Source organism: Copidosoma floridanum, unplaced genomic scaffold (genome assembly GCF_036245765.1).
Source record: "Copidosoma floridanum isolate Cflo_tuat_1 unplaced genomic scaffold, Cflo_Japanese_pri ptg000025l, whole genome shotgun sequence".
Classification (NCBI taxonomy): domain Eukaryota; kingdom Metazoa; phylum Arthropoda; class Insecta; order Hymenoptera; family Encyrtidae; genus Copidosoma; species Copidosoma floridanum.
The window spans coordinates 4,967,102-4,989,351 of NW_028321902.1; the positions used below are offsets into that span (position 1 = coordinate 4,967,102).

Sequence of the window (22,250 nt, forward strand, 5' to 3'; positions counted from 1 at the left end):
CCTCGAGAGCTGTATATGCCGCCCACACGACTGAAACTACTACTACCTATAGGTTCACGGCACATTGTTGGCATGCACCGCACTGGGAAACTGCGTACTTGAAACCCCCTGGACAAAACTCCGATGTAGGTATCATAATTGGATGCCTCTCGTATAGTCTCCCCATTTGGTGGCTTGGTATTTCTAGGGGATGCGAAACCATCCCACCACGATTATTGAACTCTGTTGTCACACTCCTTGCGATTAGGTATTTTTACATTGCCCAGCCACACGCTCGGAGGTCACGAATGATAATTCCATGACTATTCGCTAATCGGTGTATTTATTGTTGCACAAGTGAAAAATTTTCACTTGGCGTAACTGTCTTTTTTAAGAAAAGTTGTAATTTTGTAATCACCCGTAAGTTGGAACTTTTTTATTGACAACTTGAATAAAAATACAATCATTACTTTCCGAGTGAAGTTTGTCGTACGTGACTAACTCACTGACGGTCGAATTTCGTAAATATTTATACATAGATATGCCTATTATTGATGTACATATATATATGTATGTATGTATGAAGTTTCAAAAATTTCGACAATTTCGAATCAGCCTTTTGCCTTGAACATGTTATTTTTTATCAAGTCGTTAACAAAAGAGTTCTTAATTTGGTTTTATTCGGAAATTCAACTTTTCTTTAAAAAAGCATCCATTTATTTTTACCGTGCAGTACGTTTAACTCATACTACTTTGTAGTTTAAATTTATTTGTACATTTTTGATGGTATGAATTTATCTTGATGTTTTTCATTTGCGTTTTAATTTTTACCTAATTCCAACATTGCAACCATCAACACGTAAACGCTTCAAGTCAACTATTCCCCATAGAGTTTATAAGGTAAATTTTCATTATATTAAATATTAACCAGCTTTTCTTGATAAAAACATCAAATAAAGGATCCCATCACAACAGTCATTGCATGAAATACTTAGTTGTATATGCTGCAGCGTGCAAGTCGTCACTTTTCTACGTAGTCTGATGGAAAAGTCTGGCGGATTTGTAAGAAGCGGTTGATTCCAGTATCAAGTACCAACATCACATTTCAAGAGACTAGGAATTTTCTCAGACGCGAAAAGAGTCTCGGCATTTAGCGGAATTTTTGAGGAGGAGCAAAGAAAAAAAGGGGGGTTATTTAACCGAGGGCAGAGTAATAAGCGCGAGGCCTTTGTACCCCTTGTTTGCGGGTGGATGCCGGCGGGAACAATGACAGCCAAGGAAAAAAAGAAAGAAAAAAAAATAGGAAAACAGAGTGGGTGAAAAATTAGGCTGTGCGTGTGGAGCGCGGGATGATTGTTGCGCGTCGGGGGTGTGAAAAATTTATTAGGTGTAAGGGATAGTTTGGGGGTCGTTTCTGCATGTGTGGGTTGACCGAAGCTGTAATTGCTCGATTAATCGCCCTCTAATCCCATAATACCTGCTAATGCTGCAGCGGTTTGGTTGTAGTGTACCTGTTATATCCTGTTTTTGTTGTGCAGCCAGAGACGCCTTTTCCATAATGGTCTTTTGTATGTATGTGTAAAAGTACGACTTTAGGGATTATGAAGAAAAAAGAAAAAAAATTAATAATTATTCAATTCAACAGAGAATATAATTTTTCAACATTAATATCAATTACGTACAAGTGCAGTATTGAGTTACTTGTCTTTTGCAAAGAGTCAAAAACTTGATACCCATACACTGATATCAAAAAAACTCCAGTCGCAACACTAAACCTCGACTAAACCAGTTCTTCAGGAAGCGAAGGATGAGTCAAACTAAGAAATAAAATTGGTTTCTGAAGTAAACTATGTATCCAAATATCAAACTGCAATTAAACAATATAAATGATATAAAATTTTGATAGAAAAACATCATACAATTTTTTTAGTAATTATTGCGCAACCATTTTTTTTTTTTTTTTTTTATTCTTAGGAGTCTTTGGAAGGTTATCCCGTGACTAAAGATATACACGTGTATTTATTTGGCTATCACTATACTACGATTTAAAACTTGCAGATATCAATACTGGAGCCAATACTTGAGATTGTCACCTAAATAGCAGGTCTCTGCGGAGTAGCGTATTTTGATAACAGTATTTTTTAATCCAAAAGAGTATAAAATAACTTTCACACTTAGTACCCGAAGAGAAATGAATTTACTGTCAGTAATACACATTGAAAATGATTTTGAAAAAAAACTAAATTGTAACGATTAAATAAATCAAATTTCAAGCATAGGAAGTAGACGTAAGCAACTAAAATAAATTGTTATTTGTTAATTTGTGTTCTTGTGCGCATAAAAATATCATTTTTGGTTACGCATTATCCTACCCTTTATTATACTTATGTATTTTGATTGCCTATAGCACCAAGAAATCCCTATATGTCATCACAAAATTCTGAGGTCAAATTACAACAACTTTAGTTTAAAATCTTTAAGTAGGAGCGCTCACATGCAAACGCGCACATATTCGAAATTGGTCATAAGTTTGAAAAATAAAAAAATGGTAGTTTTCCTACGAGTTTGAAAAAACTCTGTTTGCGAACCGAGAGGTTTGCGGCCCGAGCCGAAGGCGAGGAACGTAACGAGGTTCGTAAAGGAGACTTTTCGAACGAGTTCCGGAAAACTGCTTTTTCGCCCGAGGAAGTACCAGCCTCCCAAAACCACCCGAGGGCGGAAAAGTTTATTTTTGCTGCACACCTTCGAGTCGAGGCTCATTTTGTTCGCAAGGTCATGTACTACGTAGAAAAAAAATCGTAAACGCAAATTTTAGTCGAACACTTTATCTTCATGACTTCAAATTAACCACGTCATAATGAAGTATCGCCCAAATGCTATACGCACGACTATAGTGACTCTTGCGACAAATACCAATAACCAATTGTCATGTCATTAGTGATATCTCTTGGGATACTAAAAATATCTATGACTACTTCAACACTTGCTGTAAGTACATCATTGTATGGAAGGCACCGACAGCAGTTTGGATATAGCAGTTCTCCTTGGGAAGTCAACGCTTTAACTATTTTCGTGTAGCAACACATAGTAAACAATATTTTTTTTCTACAGAAATGTTGCAGGTGATAAATTGGAAGTACAAAGCCATTTCAACTTTGTTCAACAAAACAAGCGAATAAATATATTATTCGGCAAGTGTTTAAGCATCCAAATCTAGACAGAAAATCCATCAAGTCAAAAAGGTATAAGTCTTGTCATTAATTTAAAAAATCAGCTGCTATTTCATTCGCACGAACCTTTGTTTTCGTTTGCAAAAGAAAAAAAATGGTATTTTGGATTATTTCTAAATATCCAAAAGAGACTTGTATCGCGTGGGAAACACAATTTATTATGTCTGGCCAAAAGTTACAAAGTATAACTTGTATTGTTAGTACACCAAGTGATTTTTTAATACACTGCAATGTGCCAAGTTATTACTTGACGCATAACAGCACGAAAAATTACTTGTATGGAAATTGAATATCCGCAGACTCCGTACAGGTAATTCGATAATTTGTGTTTCACACACAGAAGGCTCAAAAATAAAAAAAAAGGTCATGGCTAGAATACAGTTAAAACTAATAAAGGAACCGAAGTAACTGTTTTCTGGATTGTGATGGCAAGTAGTGACGTATATGCACTTGGCGAGTTGTGTAAAACTGTTTTCTCAATATATTAACTAGATACATCTTTAAAAAATTTTTCAATCCAAAAGAATATCAAAGTATAACTTAATAAAATATAACTTATTCTACAACTTGCTAAATACATAAAAAGTTCTTTTTTTTCTAATCGGTAATGCTGATAATATAGTCATTAAATAATTTTATTTTTTATAGCTTACGATTTTCTTGTTTTTCAGTCGCATTGGCCATTGAACCGCAGCATTGCTATCACTACAACAAAAATACACGATACCAGCGACCACTACCAAAGAATCCGTAGCTGCAACTTTCGAGATACATCGATCGCAACAAACTAATATGGCCGAAAAACCGAGTTCCTCGAGGGAATGCTATTCTTGTGATGTATGCCAAAAGTCTTTCCGCAATTCCAGTCTACTGGCATCACATTTGCAGATCCATTCTGGTGAAAAACCATATCAGTGCTCGGTTTGTTCACGAGCTTTTACTACAAATAGTAATCTCACAAGGCACATGCGAATCCATTCTGGTGAGAAACCATTTCAGTGTGATTTGTGTTCACGAAAATTCAGTGAGAAAGGCAACCTTCAAAAACACATTCAAATCCATTCTGGTGAGAAACCATACCAGTGCGATGTGTGTCCCCAAAAGTTCAGCCAAAAAGGCAATCTTAAAATTCACATGCGGATCCATTCCGGTGAAAAACCATATCAGTGTGATTTGTGTCCCCAAAAGTTCAAACAAAAAGGCCATCTTAAAATTCACATGCGGATCCATTCTAGTGAGAAACCATATCAGTGCGATTTGTGTCTCCAAAAGTTTGACCAAAAAAGCAACCTTAAAATTCACATGCAGATCAATTCCGGTGAAAAACCATATCAGTGTGATTTGTGTTCCCAAAAGTTCAACCAAAAAGGCCATCTTAAAATTCACATGCGGATCCATTCTGGTGAAAAACCATATCAGTGCAAATTGTGTCCCCAAAATTTCAGCCGAAAAGGCAATCTTAAAATTCACATACGGATCCATTCTGGTGAAAAACCACATCAGTGCGATTTGTGTCCCCAAAAGTTCAGTCAGAACTGCAGCCTTCAAAAACACATGCGGATCCATTCTGGTGAAAAACCATACCAGTGCTCGGTTTGTTCACGAGCTTTCACTACAAATAGTGATATCACAAGGCACATGCGAATCCATTCGGGTGAGAAACCATATCAGTGCGATTTGTGTTCCAAAAAGTTCAGCCAAAAAGGCAATCTTAAAATTCATTTGCGGATCCATTCTGGTGAGAAACCATACCAGTGCTCGGTTTGTTCACGAGCTTTTACTACAAATGGTGATCTCACAAGGCACATGCTTTTTCATTCAGGTGAGAAACCATACCAGTGCGATTTGTGTCCCCAAAAGTTCAGCCAAAACGGCCATCTTAAAATTCACATGCGGATCCATTCTGGTGAAAAACCACATCAGTGCGATTTGTGTCCCAAAAAGTTCAGCCAAAACGGCCATCTTAAAATTCACATGCGGATCCATTCTGGTGAAAAACCACATCAGTGCGATTTGTGTCCCAAAAAGTTTAGCTATAAACACAGCCTTAAAAAACACATGCGGATCCATTCAGGTGAAGAACCATACCAGTGCGATATGTGTTCACAAGCTTTTAATGAAAATTGTGATCTCACGAGGCACAAGCAAACTCACAGGGACGAAAGGCTCTTCAATGGCACTACGTTTGCGAATACTTTTCGAAATAAACATCATCTCGCAGGTCACCAATTGATTCACACAGGAACTAAGTCCTTTGGCTGTACAGTTTGTCATAAAATTTTTCGACTGAGACACCAACTCAAAAATCACATGAACATACATACGAAAGCAAGCACCAATTTTTCACCATCTAATTCCAACCAAAACGAAGTTCTTATGCAGCACATAAATGTCCAGCACAACATATTTCGCTGCGACGAGTGTCCGCAATCATTTACCCGCAAAAGCAGCCTCATAAAACACATTGAGTCTGAGCACAACCATCGCTGCACTCAATGCCCACAAACTTTTGTCCGGAGCAGTTATCTTGAGAGTCATGTGCGCAATTGGCATTTGTATCCATGTGGCGAGTGTCAGAAAATATTCACTGATTCAAATAGTCTCGTGAGTCACGAACATGATAATCATCTCCACCGTTGCATGGCGTGTACGCGATCTTTTCATCGAATCAGTGACTACAACAAACACGTAGCTAATTGGCACCCGTTTAGTTGTGATATGTGCAAACGTTATTTCAACATGTTATCCGACCTCTTGTGTCACAAATACGATTGTCACGATCTTTAGTCACGTAAAGCCAAGTCAGTGATGATCCTTAAGTTGTTGTATTAAAATTATTATGTTTCACAACTATATTTGCTGTGCCAAGTTAAAGTGTCAGTTCTAATGTTTAGTTTATAACAATGATGAAATGTTGAAATCTTTTTTAATTTAATAATTGATTTAAAATAATTTAATTTTTTGCTCTTACCTTTTAAAAATAATTACCATGTTATTATATTTCTGCTATATATATGAATCAATTAGAGTCATCATATTAAAATGAACGCATTTTGTCGTACATTGTTATTTAATATTACTTCCCACGAGAGGCTCGTTGCAAAAAAAAAAAAAAAAGTTAATATGGTAGAAACTTTACGTCAAAACACTTATGTCATTTATTTAACTTTTTCTTTAACATCTGAAATAGTCACGGAAAATAAATGTATTTTTAATTTTTAAATCAATAACTTTAGAAAAAAAAATTCATGATAAATATTGTGAAATGATAAATAATCATACAACTAATTCTCAAGCCATATTTCACGGCATTATAAGCAATTTATATTATCATATTATAAACTCATTATACATTTGGTTTTATTCGGAAATTCAACTTTTCTTTAAAAAAGCATCCATTTATTTTTACTGTGCAGTACTTTTAACTTACACTACTTTGTAATTTAAATTTATTTGTACATTTTTGATGGTATGAATTTATCTTGATGTTTTTCATTTGCGTTTTAATTTTTACCTAATTCCAACATTGCAACCATCAACACGTAAACGCTTCAAGTCAACTATTCCCCATAGAGTTTATAAAGTAAATTTTCATTATACTAAATATTAACCAGCTTTTCTTGATAAAAACATCAAATAAAGGATCCCATCACAACAGTCATTGCATGAAATACTTAGTTGTATATGCTGCAGCGTGCAAGTCGTCACTTTTCTACGTAGTCTGATGGAAAAGTCTGGCGAATTTGTAAGAAGCGGTTGATTCAGCTCATTAAAATTCCATAAAATAGCCATAGAGTCGCCAAAAAATCCCATCTCACCACGCATAAAAATCAAATGGCTAACGAACGTAAAAACTCGTCATTGTTGCGATAATTCGCCGCACCGGGTCTGGAACGGAAGAAGAAACCTTGGAAAATCCATCGTCAGCTGATAAGTTGTCCGTCTACCCTCTCATTTGCCAGTGTGGGTACATAAGACGTCGAAGGGGGCGTTTGGCGGATGAACGCCAACGGCTACTGTGTGGGTTTACCACTTGGACTCCGACCGGGTTAATTAGCAGTTTCGTAATTATCTGGGAATCGTCGGAGAATGGAAGGAGAGAGAAGGAGCTAATTGAGTTTCGTTGGTTGCTGGTTTCTCGATGATCATCATGATGATGATGATATTGATCCGAGTGGGCAGGTATTGTTCTGTACTTCTGAGATTTCATACATAACGGAACGGAATTAATTATTTTACTTAGGTTATCCATCACTCTTTTGACAGATACAAGACAATTTGCATTACAGTTTTATGGAAAAGTGTCCACACAAAACTTGACTGCAGTGGCAGTGGTCATCAGTGGTACTTCAGCCAGGATGGCGTCAAAAATCGTACTCCACTCGATGGAGTGAGACAAATAATTGATTCTTCCTATACTCATCTCGAAGAAAAATAGGGGTATACCAACGAAGTTGTGGCGCCATCTTGGCTCAAATACAATCAAAGCCAGCGAGAATCGATTTACGTAATTTAAATTTTCTTTTCGTGTACAGAAGTGTGGGACGTTTTAAGAGAAAGTCTAACTTGAACGAAGTTGTGTAAAATTTAGTATTTATTTGATTTGTATTTTTTGCAAAAAGTCCCCTATCGTGGACAAGTGGACCGACAAGTCATGAAGTAATGCTAAGATGAATTTGAATGGTGTACTGTTTCTGTTATATAGGGTGCACCATAAAAGTTTTGTTTTAGGATTACTATTTAAAACCTAACCTCAAAAAAGGCAAAAAGCGAGTGAAAAATCGTTAAGAAGCGATAGGTACGGCCTTTCTTTGAAAGTAGAGGGGATGGGGGGATCCATTATAGGCTTTTTAACCCCAGTTGAGCATCAACGACCACAAGAGTGTCAACATCGATTCGAGACATCGGAGCGTTAAAAAAGGTATACCTCTAGAGATAGGGGAGAAAAACAGCTAAAAACACCGGCTGTCGCGCCGAGACGAGACTTTTAACAGACTTTTAATAATGCCATCCTTCCCGTGAAAGTACAAGTTTTCCCCTGCCCCAACCCCATTTTAATACAGGGCGCAAACTCTCGCGGTTCTATAACTATTACACGGATGTTGCGATACAACACCACCGCGGCCAAGATACACGGAAAGGAGGAGGGGCCACATTCCATTTTCACGCTCGGCGGGATCACCCGACTTTGTCTCACCGACCCGACATTTATGTATTACGCTCGAACAAAGTTCCCTTCCCCCCCTTCCCCGGATGTATACTTACGACGTAATATCCATCCACTCTCGGGGTGGCATTCTATTGAAACATCCGTCGAGCTGTCCCGGTAAAAGTGTCGCCGAGGAGAAATTATTTATAAAAAAAATTTCACTGCTGCACCAACAAGTTTTCCAAGCAGGAGTCGCGTCTAATCTTGGCGTCGTCTCTTAGTCCCTGCATAATTCAAAATTGGCAATTACGAGATGGGAGCCGTGGCTCCCCACGACCCCCCACGCTCTAACCAATCGACAATCTCTCGCTTCCAGACGTTGCTCCATACTCACACCCAACTCGGGGATCGTCTCGTTCGTGCACCGTGAGCCAAAATACTCGGATCCCAAGGAGAAAGGGGGTAAGCATCGCGGCAGCCGATTCCCTTCAATTATGTATACGGCCGAACCATCCCCGTGCGCTCTGCTGCCGATGCGTTTTATCGACTCGAGTTTGCGTTTTATACCGTTTATTGCTTGGATCATCCCACTATGTAGCTTGAAATAAAAAAAATTAAAAAATTAGCATACGAAAGGGGGGGGGGTAATTCAAGTCACGGCTAAGTGCTTCCCGAAGTTTACTGTATACTTACACAATGGGCACACATAGGGGCGACGTGGGTATATGCCCGTGTGCTTTGTGAATTTTTCAATAAAGATGAGCCTTTGCCGGTGTTTTCGGACCATAAATGGACGAGCGAGTGGAGCCGTAAAGCCCGATGTGTGTAAAAGGACTATCGTAAATCGCAGCCAGCGGTGCACATATATGACTGTATACAATGGTGCCCCAAACGATCTTTGTATAATGGACATGAATTTACATGGAGATTGATACCCCCCGCCTCCCCTTTTTAGCTAGATGTTGAAAATTCCAAACAACCGGGGTTGGGGGGGGGGGCTTTAATTTTGGAAATGCCGGGATAGGCGAAATCCCGGGAGAGTCAACAAACGGGAGCGGGGCGAGGGTGACGGAAAACATCTCGGTAGAGAGGGAGTCTTGAGGAAGCACTTCACTTTGCTGCTCTGCAATGTGAGCGCAGTCGAGCTTTTTTTTTTTTTTTTTTTTTTCACCGGAGGGAAGTCATCGTGCTGTCCTGTTTTTTTTTTTTTTTTTTTTTTTTTGTAAGGCGGAATGGGCCTAAATTAATCTGAATTTAAAGACAATGTGCGGGGGTAATTGGAGCAGCGGGTAATTGACGCTCGTTGAGGATGTTTAACTTTTAGAAAGGATTAATGGAGCCTCCCCTCCCCTTGGTGTACACGATAAAGCATACTCGGGACGAGAGAAGAGATGGAGGGCTTGGGATTGAATTAAGAAAAGCAGGATTTCCTCGTCCAGTGGTGGATGAAGGTATGCAAGGTGATGTTTTTTCTCTGCTCTTGTACGATAATTTCAATAATAAAAAAAAAAAAAAAAAAATCCGATCTCGTCCGTACAGTGGGTTTACCATAAAACTCGGTTTTTCTTTCGTCGAATTTCAATTGTGTACGAGGTAAAAAGATTTTCGCTCCCAAGCGAATCGTATCAAAATACACATCGGAGAACACGCGCACGCACAAAAAGGGGTGAACAAGAAAAACGCATAGGTTTTTGGGAGGATGAAAAAAAAACAAAAAAAAAAAATCCTCTCTCCTGTGCAAAGTCGTTTGAGAGTTTTTGTTTCGTTGATGAGAGGATGAAAAAAAAAAAAAAAAAAGAATGTAAAGAGTCCTCGGGGTGGGGCATTGTTTGCCGAGTCAGTGCATACATAGACGCAGAGAGCGGGAGTTTAAATTAGTCCGCGCTCCAGTTAGCGAAAATTCAATTCGAACTATGCATCATCGTTTGTGCTTATGTTGCATGCACGAGGTTTGGAACATCCGTATACGTAAGTCTATAGTACACGGATGGATTAGCTGTCTTGTATTTTCGCGCCTATACAGCCACATGAGTCAACCAACACCTCCTATAGCTCATACACAATTGTAATTTTAATATCTCGGTTACAAGGTATATATATTTTCATTGAATGGTCACTCTTTCAATATCGCCGTCTATTATAGCACCCATCACTGGCTCCCCTTTTATCGTGGCGTTCATTGCTCGAATTTCCATCGAAACTCGATAACTCGATTCATCTTTCATTTTCCATCCAGGCGGGCGAGCACTTTTTTTTTTTTTTTTTTTACTAGTATAATTCATCGATCCGAGCATTGTCTACTGCAAAAATAGGGTGTTACTTTTTGATGAACATCCTGGGCTCTTCGTGAATTATATACATTCTTTTTATTAAAGAAAAAATCTTCTTTTTTTTTTTATTGGATAACTGTTGAAACGAAATATTTTCAAATACTTTTTGCTTCTTTTTTTCATTCTTAAATCATTTCTTCTTTAAATTTTTATGGTACTGCCACGAATAGTAAAAAAAAAAAAAAAAAGTATCCGTGCTTTTAAGTTTAGGTGTAATTTGTTGCAACAAACATCAAATATCCATCACACTTTTTTTTTTTTTTGTTGTTCCACCCGATCGAAGCAACGAGCGGGGGTAAGGGAGAAAAATTTCGCCTCCAACGAACACGTAACGAGGATCTACAGGGTGTGCAACTTTCCAAAGGAGAAAACCACCACAGTAGCTCCATCAATCCCGATAAAGGGAGAAAAAACCCACGAGTGTTCTCTTCAACTCGCTGAAACATGCAGGGGCTAGTTACCTTCGATTTCGCGTGCTTCCCGAGAGCGTGTGCAACTTTTTTGACACTTTGCGGGTGGACACGAAGGGTAAACATTTTTGTGCACAGTGAAATCTCATTGCCACGACGGAGCGAGTCGGTGCTCGTTACCCCCAACTGGGGGTAGAAAAATGGCCCCAAAGGGGGAAAACCAAAAGGTGCTATGCGCACAGCGGCTATTTATAAAAGTTTACGTGCTCCGCTGCACTGGAAACTGGGGAAAAACCGATAACTCTGCCGAAGCGCGTATATGCACACGTGTGAAGGATGCGCTCCATCGATCGGCTTCCACGTTTGAACAACTCTCGCGAGCTAATTATACAACTTTGATGCAAAGGGGGTATTATTATTAGCTATACATTTTATCCTCTCGTAACGTTCAGTGTACATATATTATTATGTTGCGTTGACGCATCGACCCAAAAACTTACCTCTGATATCGGTAGGCAGCCGGATCGTACGGATGGATCAGCAGATGGGACCTCGGGCGCGTCTGTAAAGATACAAAAAAAAAAAAAAAAACAACTTATAATTACTCACCATTGGAAATGTATTTATGAATATTAATTTTAAAAAATCATTTGGACGCCATACCCGTTACGAAAGTAAAAATTAATGAAGAAATTATTAAAAAATATCATGTACCATGTAATTATTTCTATTTTGTGTGAAATGTTATAACAATGTATATTAACTTGTTTTAAGTATCGAAGTTATGAAATTTATCATAAAAATGACACTCTCCGATATCTCTTGAATTTAAGAATTTTTCCAAGAATTAATCCTGACCACGTATTAAAAAAAAAAAAAAAAAAATGGTCATCATTACTTTATCTATTAACAATTACAGTCCCACTCACGTGGCCGTGAAAGAGAAATATAATAGAGCTCCCCTTCCACGTGGATTCACTATTTTTTTCTTTTTTTATTTTCGGAGCAAAAACGAGCTTTTGGCAAGGATACATTACAACGTCGGAAGGAGGAAGGGAAACGCGAATTCGTGCATTCCAGGCCGCAACTTCGTCTTAAGGAACTTGGGAGCTCGTGAAGGGACGGTTGGAATTACGCGACGACGATTTAGCGAGGCGATTAAAGGGAAGGACGTAGTCATCGGGTCGACCCGTAAATTACGCTTTGAGCTTTCCCAAATGAAAAAAAAAAAAAAAAAATATCCTCAAAACACGGGGTAACGTACATTAGTTCGCACTTTGCAATCCATACAATTATCATGCAGATATGACATTATAGTATACATATACATGTCCCAAAAGCTCATTTTACAAATCCCAACCAGGTTGAAAGCTCGGGCTTATTATAAAACCCTCGGCGCGTCATTCAATCCCTTCGTTTCCTCCGACGACCAAATTCCGCTCTATGGAGGATAATTTTCCACTTTCCCCCCGAGCAAATAGTAAACTGCATCCAACAAAAAAAAAAAAAAAAAAAAAAAAAAGCGCTGACGAGTACAGAGTTTGCGAATAGCTCAAAGAAGCCGCAAACGCATATCTTCGCTTCCGCGTGCACCCCCGCTTTATCCGTACAGCTGGTGTACATACGGATGGGTAAGCTAGAGGGTGGATGAGGTATATATATATACGGTAGACAGGCGAGTCGTGCAGGGCGGCACGATGTTGGCTTCGGGTTATTGGATGAGGCCGTATCGCTGCCCCTCGCTAATGGGGCCAAATCCCCTTAATGTGTCTCCTCCCCACCCCCATTTTCCTTACATACGCGTGTGTTGGTACAGCTAGGATTTTCGGCTCGCGAGTGTGTGTATTGACACATTGGCCTTTTTTTTATTTTCGAGAATTTTTTTTTTGCATTTTTTATTACATTGCCAAGTAAAAATATACACATAGAAGTATATAGGTAAATCAAGGGCTACTCACGTTTGCTAATCAACGAGATTACCCGGCCCGCGGGCTTTCGACCGCCAACGGCCGGGAAAATGGGAGACCTGGTCAGCGAAACTCGATTCACTATAGGCCTTTTTTTAATTTTTTTTTTTGTGCTCGCTGCCCTTTTATCATCCCAGAGTCACGCGGAAGCTCGCACGTTTTTTTGTCGTACAAGCGCGCGAGGATAGCTTTTTTTTTTTTTTTTTTTTCTTTCATCGTGAAGCCTTTTTTCGCCGAGCGATGGGTGTTTGTATTCCCCTGAAACCGGGGAATCCCCGAAAACAACGTGCGTCCTCGAAAAAAACCCCAAGTTTCAGAGGACTTGCCGAACAATCGAGTTGCTCACGAGAGCAGTAAAAGTTCGTCCAGGCACGCACCGTCAGTCAATCGCGTTACAAGCGACGGGGAGGAGGGGGGGATGTAAAAACTTTGCCGATAAAGAGGTGGGCGCAATTTGCAAACTGCCCGATTCAGGAGTTACTATATATATATATCGATGCACATGGGGGAGAGAAGAAGAAGCGATTGGAGTATAGGGACGCGTAATCGAGTCGGGCGGGGTATGGCGCGCAATATGGGCGTAATTGGGTTACAAGCCCGGGCTCTCGTTCGATTATTATTATTGCTCCCCCCCATCGGTGCCATTAGTTGGATGCACGCGTGCCCCGGGACGCGATAGGAGGTCTCCGAGAAATATACAACGGAGGAGACAATCAGGCTAACAAAATCACACAAAAAAAAGCAGTTATGCTCATGATTCAGATTTCGGCGAGAAGTTTCGGCACTCATTTCTTCGATGTAACGCCTCGATTAACCAATCCCTACTCGTTATCTGCATCTATTAATTTATCAATGTTGAATTTTCGATGAAGAAAAGGCGTACCATCACCGCATGTCACGACTGATCGAATAAGGGTTGGTTGGTTGGTCGTGGGTGCCTTTCCTCTCCTCGGCAACTCGGGGAGCTGATAAGACGAGGAGACGTACAGGCACAAAGGTTTGCACACGCACGAGACGCCTCTCTCTTTTTTTTTTTTTTTTTCTTTTCAACCTGTCAACGCGCGATCACACGTTCTCGGTTTTACCACGAAGGAGCAGATAACAGAGGGAAAGAGTTGTACATTTTTTGTGGCCAGCGCGAAAACACACGTGTATACCAAAACTACTATGTGGCCGCTGCTTTTACTTTAGATGATAATTTTAATTCGAAGCGCGAGGGGAGGAGAGGGGCCAGAAATGTAGGTTGGCAAAAATTCGCGCGCGCCCCGAAAATTAATGCTTCTAGCGGGGCCAAGAATAAATCCTCGGGCGCGAGAAGAAGAGCATCACCACCACCACCACCACCGATGCGGTAAAGGTCCGAGTATGGTGGTCGCGCAACGTGTAGTATACTCAACGCCCCGCTGTGCGTCTTGGGTTTTTGGCGTGGCAGAGAAAACGAAAAGGACGTATGTATTGTCACTTTTCTGGAATATCGTCTGCATCAATCGTTATATACATCGAGAGTGTAACTATATTGTACATTGTACAGCGAGGCAGGCGTGCACGTGACGTTGTGGGGCGTGAGGGCGCGAGACCGCATTGTACGCGAAGCCGGACGACAGATACATCCGCCGCGGTAAATCGTCCGTGCTGGGCGTGAGAGGTATACCTATGTATAATATGTACGTATATATATATATACGATGCGTATGTATATGTGTATAAATGCGATGTTAATACCTGCATCGATCGTCGCACGCGTTCGAGCTAAATATCCGCCGTGTGTGTATATACCACATATACGTATATTCGTAGCAAAATGTACGCTCGAGTAGATATATAATACATGTGTTTATTTATACGCAGGTAAAAAAAAAATTTTTAGTTTATGAATCGACGAGTAGCGTGTTAAAATACCGGTGGTTTTTATAAAATGCATAGCAGTTATTGCTATTTTAGTGAATGTTTCAAGAAAAGCCAAATCGATGAATACCATTTCGCCTGTCCTATTGAATTATACATAGGAAAAAAAAAAGAAAAAAGAAAAATTACTTCCTTCAACGAGAGACACAAGAGTGAAATACTTGTGTTCACAGATTTGACATGGATACATATACTATTGTGTGATAAATCCGTGACGGCCATGTTTTTTTTTTCCCATTGTATGATAGATTTGGTTACTCTTTAATCGCTATCGCTTTAATTGATATGGTAATGTTTTTTTCCCTAAGAGATGGTCCGTGTTTTCATTTACGAGGAAATAATACAAATGCGGTAGAAAGGTGTGGTGGTGCTCTCTGTCTCTGTGCAAATTCCACCCAATATATTACACCGACACCAGCAAAAATATATCCACTCAAGACAAATGAGCAGGTACGATCGAAGAGCCGGATACTTATCTCTATCTCCGAAAGACACCACCTCACCGTGTAATACCCATCAATACAAGCATGGCCGTTCTAATTGAGTCGAGCTCCGTGAGGGCTCGCAATCATATGCAACGGCTGCCTCGCACTGTTACACCCTCGGTGAGTATACGAAAATAAAAGTCTAGTCGAGGGTGCCATTGTCGAAAGACAAAAGCCCGCAGCGATCGGCCGTGTCTATAACTTTCGTTGGATTATATTAATGCTCTCTTTCATCCATATAATTATATCCCCGGAGCTTATTACCTCTCTCGTCGGTGCCCAGTATATAGACGGTCATTCTTTTTTTTTTTTTTTTTTTGAATAAAATAAACAAACAAAAAACAAGAGAGAGGGTGTCGGAAAAACAAAGGACTCCACCCCCGCCCCTGTTTCTCGAACGCGGTTGACCCATTTCTCCTGCCCCTCCTCGCTCTGGAATCTTGTCTTTTATTCCGCTTTTCCCCCTCCTTCGAGATACCGAAGTATATACACGAGCAGCGACACAAAGTACAGCGGTAAATAGGCGACTGATGGCCGAGTACGGAAGTTGAAAATCGGGGATCTTTATTCTTTTCCTCTCTCACGTTGATCATCGTCGGCAAGACCCCCCCCCCCATGTGTATTATTATTGACGGCGGATGAAGGGGAAGGAAAAAAAAGATGCGGCCATTATGTAAAGCGTATCAAAAGCGCGAGGAAAACAAAGAGAAATATTTTATGACGACCTCCGAAAGCTCCACCGTGTATATATTATATATAGAGGGTGTGCAGCCTGCGAGTGCTCCATATTTAACGGGCGCTCGATAAGCGGCTGTGTCGTCCCCACTTTTTCGAGTTGGGCATCTTTTTTTTTTCCCCCACCTCGTGTATGATGCACTTTTGGTTATTTTTTTTTTCATTTTAAGGTTTACTCGAATGGGGTCGACGAGGATAATTTTTCAGTTTTTTTTGACACTTTTAATTTTAATTGATTACGTCGATCAGAGGGACTTTAGCAGAGTTCAACAATATTTTGATTAAAAAAAAAAAAAAAAGAACAATATTTGTTTAATAACATGAGTTTAATATTAACAACAAAGTAGGGGTATACTCTCTTCGTCTTTTGATTTTACTATTTATCCAATAAACGCCAATCAATCGAGTATTTTTCATGTATTTTCAAGCTTCTCTAATAAATTAGGATCAGGTATGAGAATAGTATGCGTAGAAAAAAGGATAACTCCGAGAAGCTGTGCACAATCTCTTTAACAAAACGTCAAAGGTATCAAAAGGATATCACTATGAGAGATTTCTTCAGTAAACTTTCCAATTTTTTCGTAACCTGTTAATTTTTTAAAAGCTTTGTGATACTTAAAATTTGATTAAATGTCGTGGATGTTTTAAAATCCTTGAGTGATCTTTTAAAGTCTAAAAAGTCTTGGAAAACTTTGAAATTTTCAAGTGACTTTCAAAGTCTCAAAAAGTCTCAACCTTTCATAAACTTTTAGAGACTCTCAAAGACTTTGTCCTACTGAAAATTATTTTCAGGTCTTTTCGAGACTTTTACAGCCTTTTTCGGTGACTTTTATCAAAATTCGCTTGGCATAGAGTTAACGTTTTACCGTACAAGAAACAAGGATAACACAAGCCCCCTCGGCGGAAATTGCGCGTAGTCGCAACCAAAAACAACGACAATGTTTTTTTTTTTTTTTTTTTTTTCTTTCCTTACACACGCAACCCCCCGCTCTGAAGAAAAAAAAGCTCGAAGCCATTCTTCGCCTCCACCCCCTACACACGCGATGTCAAAGCATCTCCTCCTGCACCCCCACGCGTACCTTCACACTATCTCCCTGAAAAAAACATATACAAAACTGCCGCTAATGCACGACAAAAAAAAGCACCCTCTACACTGGCTGAAAAAAAAAAAAAAAAAAAAAAAAAAAAAACTAAAGGCTCTCACGCACGCTCGATATAACGCCGTATACGCGAGTGAACATATTACAGAGACGAGGCGCGCGCGCTTTCATTTTTGTCGAGACGCGATTGTAAAGTCGCGGGAGGCTCCCGCGTCGTCCTATTGTCGCTCGCTCGACCCTCCCCCCTTTGGGTCTACGCACTCTGTCGAGCTTGCGAGCTCTTTTTTTCCGCGCCACGGCACAGGGCAAACACACCATTTTTCACGGCAGTTCATATACTTAAGGAAACAATACAACTTATTTTCGATAAATGCAAAAAGTAATGTGGGAAAAGCGGTGCATCAACAGCTATGTGTATACATGTAAGCGCGGCTGTCGAGTTGACGTTTGAAACGCGTCCGCAAACAAACAGCGACTCTGGCGTATAAGTTCAACCTGCACGTCGAAGCTGTCCATTGTCGAGTGACACAATCGACGCGAAAGCCATTGCCACGTATACATATACATCATATACTGTTGTACGAATAGTTTTTATCATCCGCGCCTAGGTAAATGAACGAGCAACAACAACGTCGAGTTGCAGCCACTTTGTTTCACCACTCGTTGGTTGATGTGATATATGTACCATGTACGTAATATTACGGGAATCATTGAGCGCCGGTGAATATAATAAGACGTTGCTGAGACAGAGGAAACACTTTTCCGAGCCAGTCACCCTCAAATCGAGGCAGTTCCTTTCCTTTTTCTTTTTTTTTAAGTAAAGTACAGAGGGGGGGGGGTTGAAAAACCAAGAACAACAGGACAAGAAGAGGGTAAAAACGTACAACGGCAGCAACAAAGAGCAAAAAGAAGCCTCTCGCGAGACGATGAGAGAGGAGAGAGACGCGCTCGTTAGATAAGAACAAAGGAAGGAAGGAAGCCCGGGACAAAGATACACGTATATATATACACTTATGGTTGGAAAAGCTCTCTCTCTCTCGTCCCTTTGAATTCCGACGGGACGTCGCAAAGTTTTGACGCGCGCAACAACGCGGTCGCTGCTCCGCCGAGATAATAATTCACACACCGAGAGCGAGCGGACGCGGGTGTGGTGCAGGGGTGGGGGGGGGCTGGTATCAAATGCGTGCGTGCCGCTCGGAGGGTGTTTGTATTACCACAATGGGGGATAATTAGGGTGGGGTATTTTTTGATGATCCGCGCGAAGGTGACTTTACACGCGTGTGAGTATGTGTGTCGAGTGGAGATGGAGAAAGGATGTATGGTTGGGAAGGCGATGTGTGGGGTGATCGAAGACGCCGGGGCATCGACTGTCTGGGCGGCCGGGGTTGTTAAAACTTTTTTAATGGCTGTGAGCATCGAGAGGGACGCTTCCTACAGACGAGCAAGAGTAATAGAGCGAAAGACGGTGTCGGTACTTTTTTTTTTTTTTTTTTTTTTTTTCTCATTGTTTGGCTATAACGAGGCGAAGGATCTTTTTCTCTTTTTCTTTTTTCTTTTTTTTTTTGATGCTCCTCAAGGGGAATTGATGAGCTATCGGTGTCAATGGGCCGAGCTTGATTTTTCCGTAAAATTACTACTCCCCTTTGAGCAGACGCACTTTGTCTGACGCGGAGGAAATGCCACCGAATGGTAAAAATTCTAATTTTCAAGTATGAATTTACAACGGAATCGTATACTGTATACGCTGGGCGTTGGAAATAATCCGGTCCATACGGGACCTAGTAATATCGGGTAAAAAAACGAATATACTACGCTAAGCATACATCAGATTACTTCCAATGCTAAGCGTATAGTAAAATTACACAAAAATGTTTTGCTCCGAGCATACGTCTTTAAATCGTTATAGGCAATAAAAAAATTTTTTTTCTATTTTTTGTTTTACTTTATGATTTCCAATTGACAATGTATCCTAACTCGGTAAGCTCAATCTTGATCGTAGTATATGTACTCTACACCGAAAGAGAGAAAAAAAAAAATGGTAAAAAGGACCGTGGTACAATATGGCCAAAAATAAATTTAAACAAAAGTCGGTAATATTGATTATTTTTTGTTTTCCCTCGATGTACGAGTTTCCCGACCACACACGCGCATTCAGTTGAATCCAAGCAACGGAACACAGAAAGCAAATCAAAACCAGCGACCGCATGAGAGACAGGTAGGTCTGAAAAGCCATCAGTTTTAAATAATAGGCACAAGAGGAGGACTGTCAATAATCGCCGACAATGGAAACAGCAGAGAGCGCCTATCGTCCTCTCGCACACGCACGGCGGACGAGAATATAATACGAAAGGTATAAGGGTGAGAGAAACGTCCTGCAGTAACTTTGCACGGAGTGGAGGGGGGGGAGGGTGAATCGATACCCCGTACACACACCTGCACATTATTATTAATATATGCTCTCGCTGCGGAACCGCTTTTCTTATGCAGCATTACACATGGAAGGGAGCCTTAGGGTGTAAACACGATCGCGTTTGCTAAGTACTTTTCGCTCTCCCATATATAGAGTCCACACTTATATAATATACGTATGGTAATTCCTGGGCAAAAGCTCTTTTTTTTTTTTCTTTTTTTTTTCCTCCCATAAAATGTGCAGCTCGTACCTATACGCGACTGGCAAACAATAAATACATCGTGCACAATGTGATACTCGGAGACGGGGTTGAAGAAGCCGTACAACTTGAATATTTCAATCGCGACTTGCAGAGCGGAGGAAGCAGAGGGGGGGGGGAAAGAGAGAGACACATACGCGTCTCTCTCTCGACCGCTTCTATTTTCGCATCACGTGAGTTATTAACATCCTCTCTCTCTCGGTGCAATGGGAGAAAAGGGGGGTAAAGTAGCGAAAATCCGCGTGTGCCCATGGGTCTTTCGATTCAGCCATGTGACGCTCATCGCGCACGTAATAATAGACCCCTTGGTTCGGGCGCATGCCAATGATTCTTCCATCCCCCTCTCTTTAGTCCCTCTTCTCTTTGGCATGAAGTGACGCTGGATTGTCCCTTTGATTTTTTTTATTTGCCGGAGGAAAAGAAGTGGGATATTGTGTGCGTCGTCGGGGTTGGGGTGCGAGTTTCGTTGGGCGGTGACGGTGACGGAGCGCGAACGAGGTCCGGTTACCCTGGGAAATGATTAAAACGCTCGGCAGAGTATGGTGTATATACACACCGGCAAATGGATGGGCCGGCGGAAGAGCCTCGATTTGTCAGAGTCGCGCACGGGGTACGTGCGTGTACACACACATATACATATATATAAGCACTTCCGGCTAAAATTAGGAAGGTATATTTAGGTCCGAATGCGTGACCTTTTTTTTTTGGTCATCGATGTGCTTTCGGATTTAATGATTGGAGCAAAAAAAATATGTGAAAGAATTCCCGGGTATTTAAACAAAAAGAGATGAAAAAAAAAAAAAAGGTTCCCCATGAGCTATACGTAAACGAGAAGCCAATTAATTACAGGGCGGGTTATATATTTTTCGTGATCGATGGCAACTAACGTACATGGGTTGACCGCAACGATCGCTACTGCTTGATGAGTATGCACATAAATCATAGACTCAAAGAGAGACGGAATCTTTGTTTTTGTTTTTTTTTGTACACCTATACATATAATACACTATACACAACAGTAGGCATGCGAGACGGTATAACGTACGACATAGGTGAAAACTTGCCGGTGTGTCTAGAAGAATCCCAGGGGGTTGCTGCCAAATGCTCCGGTTCTCCTGGAAGGGGGGGAGGGGGTCTCCTTGCACGCTGCTCGAGGTATGACGGTGGTGAAAGACACACTGTTGTTTTGTATTAATGTTATATCGGAAGAGCTACTCGTTTGTTCATCGATGGCACAGGTCGGCCGCACACTGAGACACACGTTTTTTACCGCAAGTACTCGGTATATAGCGAAAAAAAGCTATCGTATAGCCCAGGCGAAAGAAGGAAGAGCCTGGACGATAGGTATAACACACGCAGTGTGTAGCGGGCGTCTCGGGAGGGGGGAGGGGTTGTATTTATCTATGTGTGTGGGTGTACGTATGTAATAAGGTATGGTGGTTGGTAAAAGAGAAGGTAGAGAGAGAGAGAGAGAGAGAGCGTGAGTGTGTGTATAATATTTGATGGCTGGTGTGGCAGGACCGGGGGCTGCAGCGACACTGAGGCTGATGCTGTATAGCCGGTTAGCCGACAACCCGGAGGGGCGCCGTGATAACTCCCTCGACGCGCAACCACTCGCGCGCACATATATGACATTAATATGTATATGTACCTATATGCACGTATAGGTGTGTACACCCCTCTCTCTCGTATGTATATATATATATACTCGTTGGGAATTTTTTTTTTTTTTTCCCCTCCGAGATGTATATATTATAAATGCGGTCCAATCCACCCCGTTGGTTTTATTGCGACAAAGTGTGCGAATTTTACAGGGGTGGGTTGTCGCGGTTTTTCTGGAAAATTGAGATTTGATTTTTCGAAACAGCAGGAGAGGGCCGATAACTCGATATACCGATGCCCCGAGCGTTGGGTTTTGCAAAAGCCGCGTCCAAAGTTAACCTAATACATATATATATATGATACTCAAATTTGAGTTTCGGTGGGCGAGAGTTGATTCGATTCCAAACTTTCGAGGGATGGTAATTTAATGGCTTTTGAAAGCAGGGTTGAAAAGAGCCTTTATTTAACGCGATGATGGTAAGTTTTTTGGATTCATCCACGCGCCCATATACGATCGGACAAAGAGACAATTAATATATACATCCAATTGAATCGAATGACCAATGGTTTGTCGATTGATCGCAGGTTGTAAAAATAATTAAAAGTTGGTAAGAATCATATTTCGAGGGACGCGAAACCTTTGGTTTTTCCGAGCAAACATCGTTCGTTGCGTCCACCACCACCACAGT

The 22,250-nt window shown here is 40.8% G+C and overlaps 2 protein-coding genes across 4 annotated transcripts in view; one reads left to right on the forward strand and one right to left on the reverse strand.

Moving 5' to 3' along the window:
* The window catches only part of mub (poly(rC)-binding protein mub), an 80,173-nt gene extending 58,857 nt beyond the window's left edge, over positions 1-21,316 (reverse strand). For all 3 annotated transcript variants that reach the window (XM_089595234.1, XM_089595232.1, XM_089595235.1), the window contains exons 1-2: positions 21,024-21,316; positions 11,599-11,660 (exon numbers count right to left, since the gene is read on the reverse strand). The gene's annotated coding sequence lies outside the window, so the exon portion shown is untranslated. The remainder of the gene's footprint in view (positions 1-11,598; positions 11,661-21,023) is intronic.
* Positions 3,000-6,083, forward strand: LOC149373952 (uncharacterized). The gene is made up of 2 exons (XM_089595156.1): positions 3,000-3,221; positions 3,881-6,083. Exon 2 carries the CDS (start codon positions 4,002-4,004, stop codon positions 5,994-5,996), a length of 1,995 nt encoding a protein of 664 aa, XP_089451282.1. The 5' UTR covers positions 3,000-3,221; positions 3,881-4,001; the 3' UTR covers positions 5,997-6,083.
* Positions 21,317-22,250: the final 934 nt, after the last annotated feature.

Excerpts from the sequence above, each read along its gene's own strand:
- LOC149373952 (XM_089595156.1), top strand. The coding sequence starts at position 4,002 with ATGGCCGAAAAACCGAGTTCCTCGAGGGAATGCTATTCTTGTGATGTA.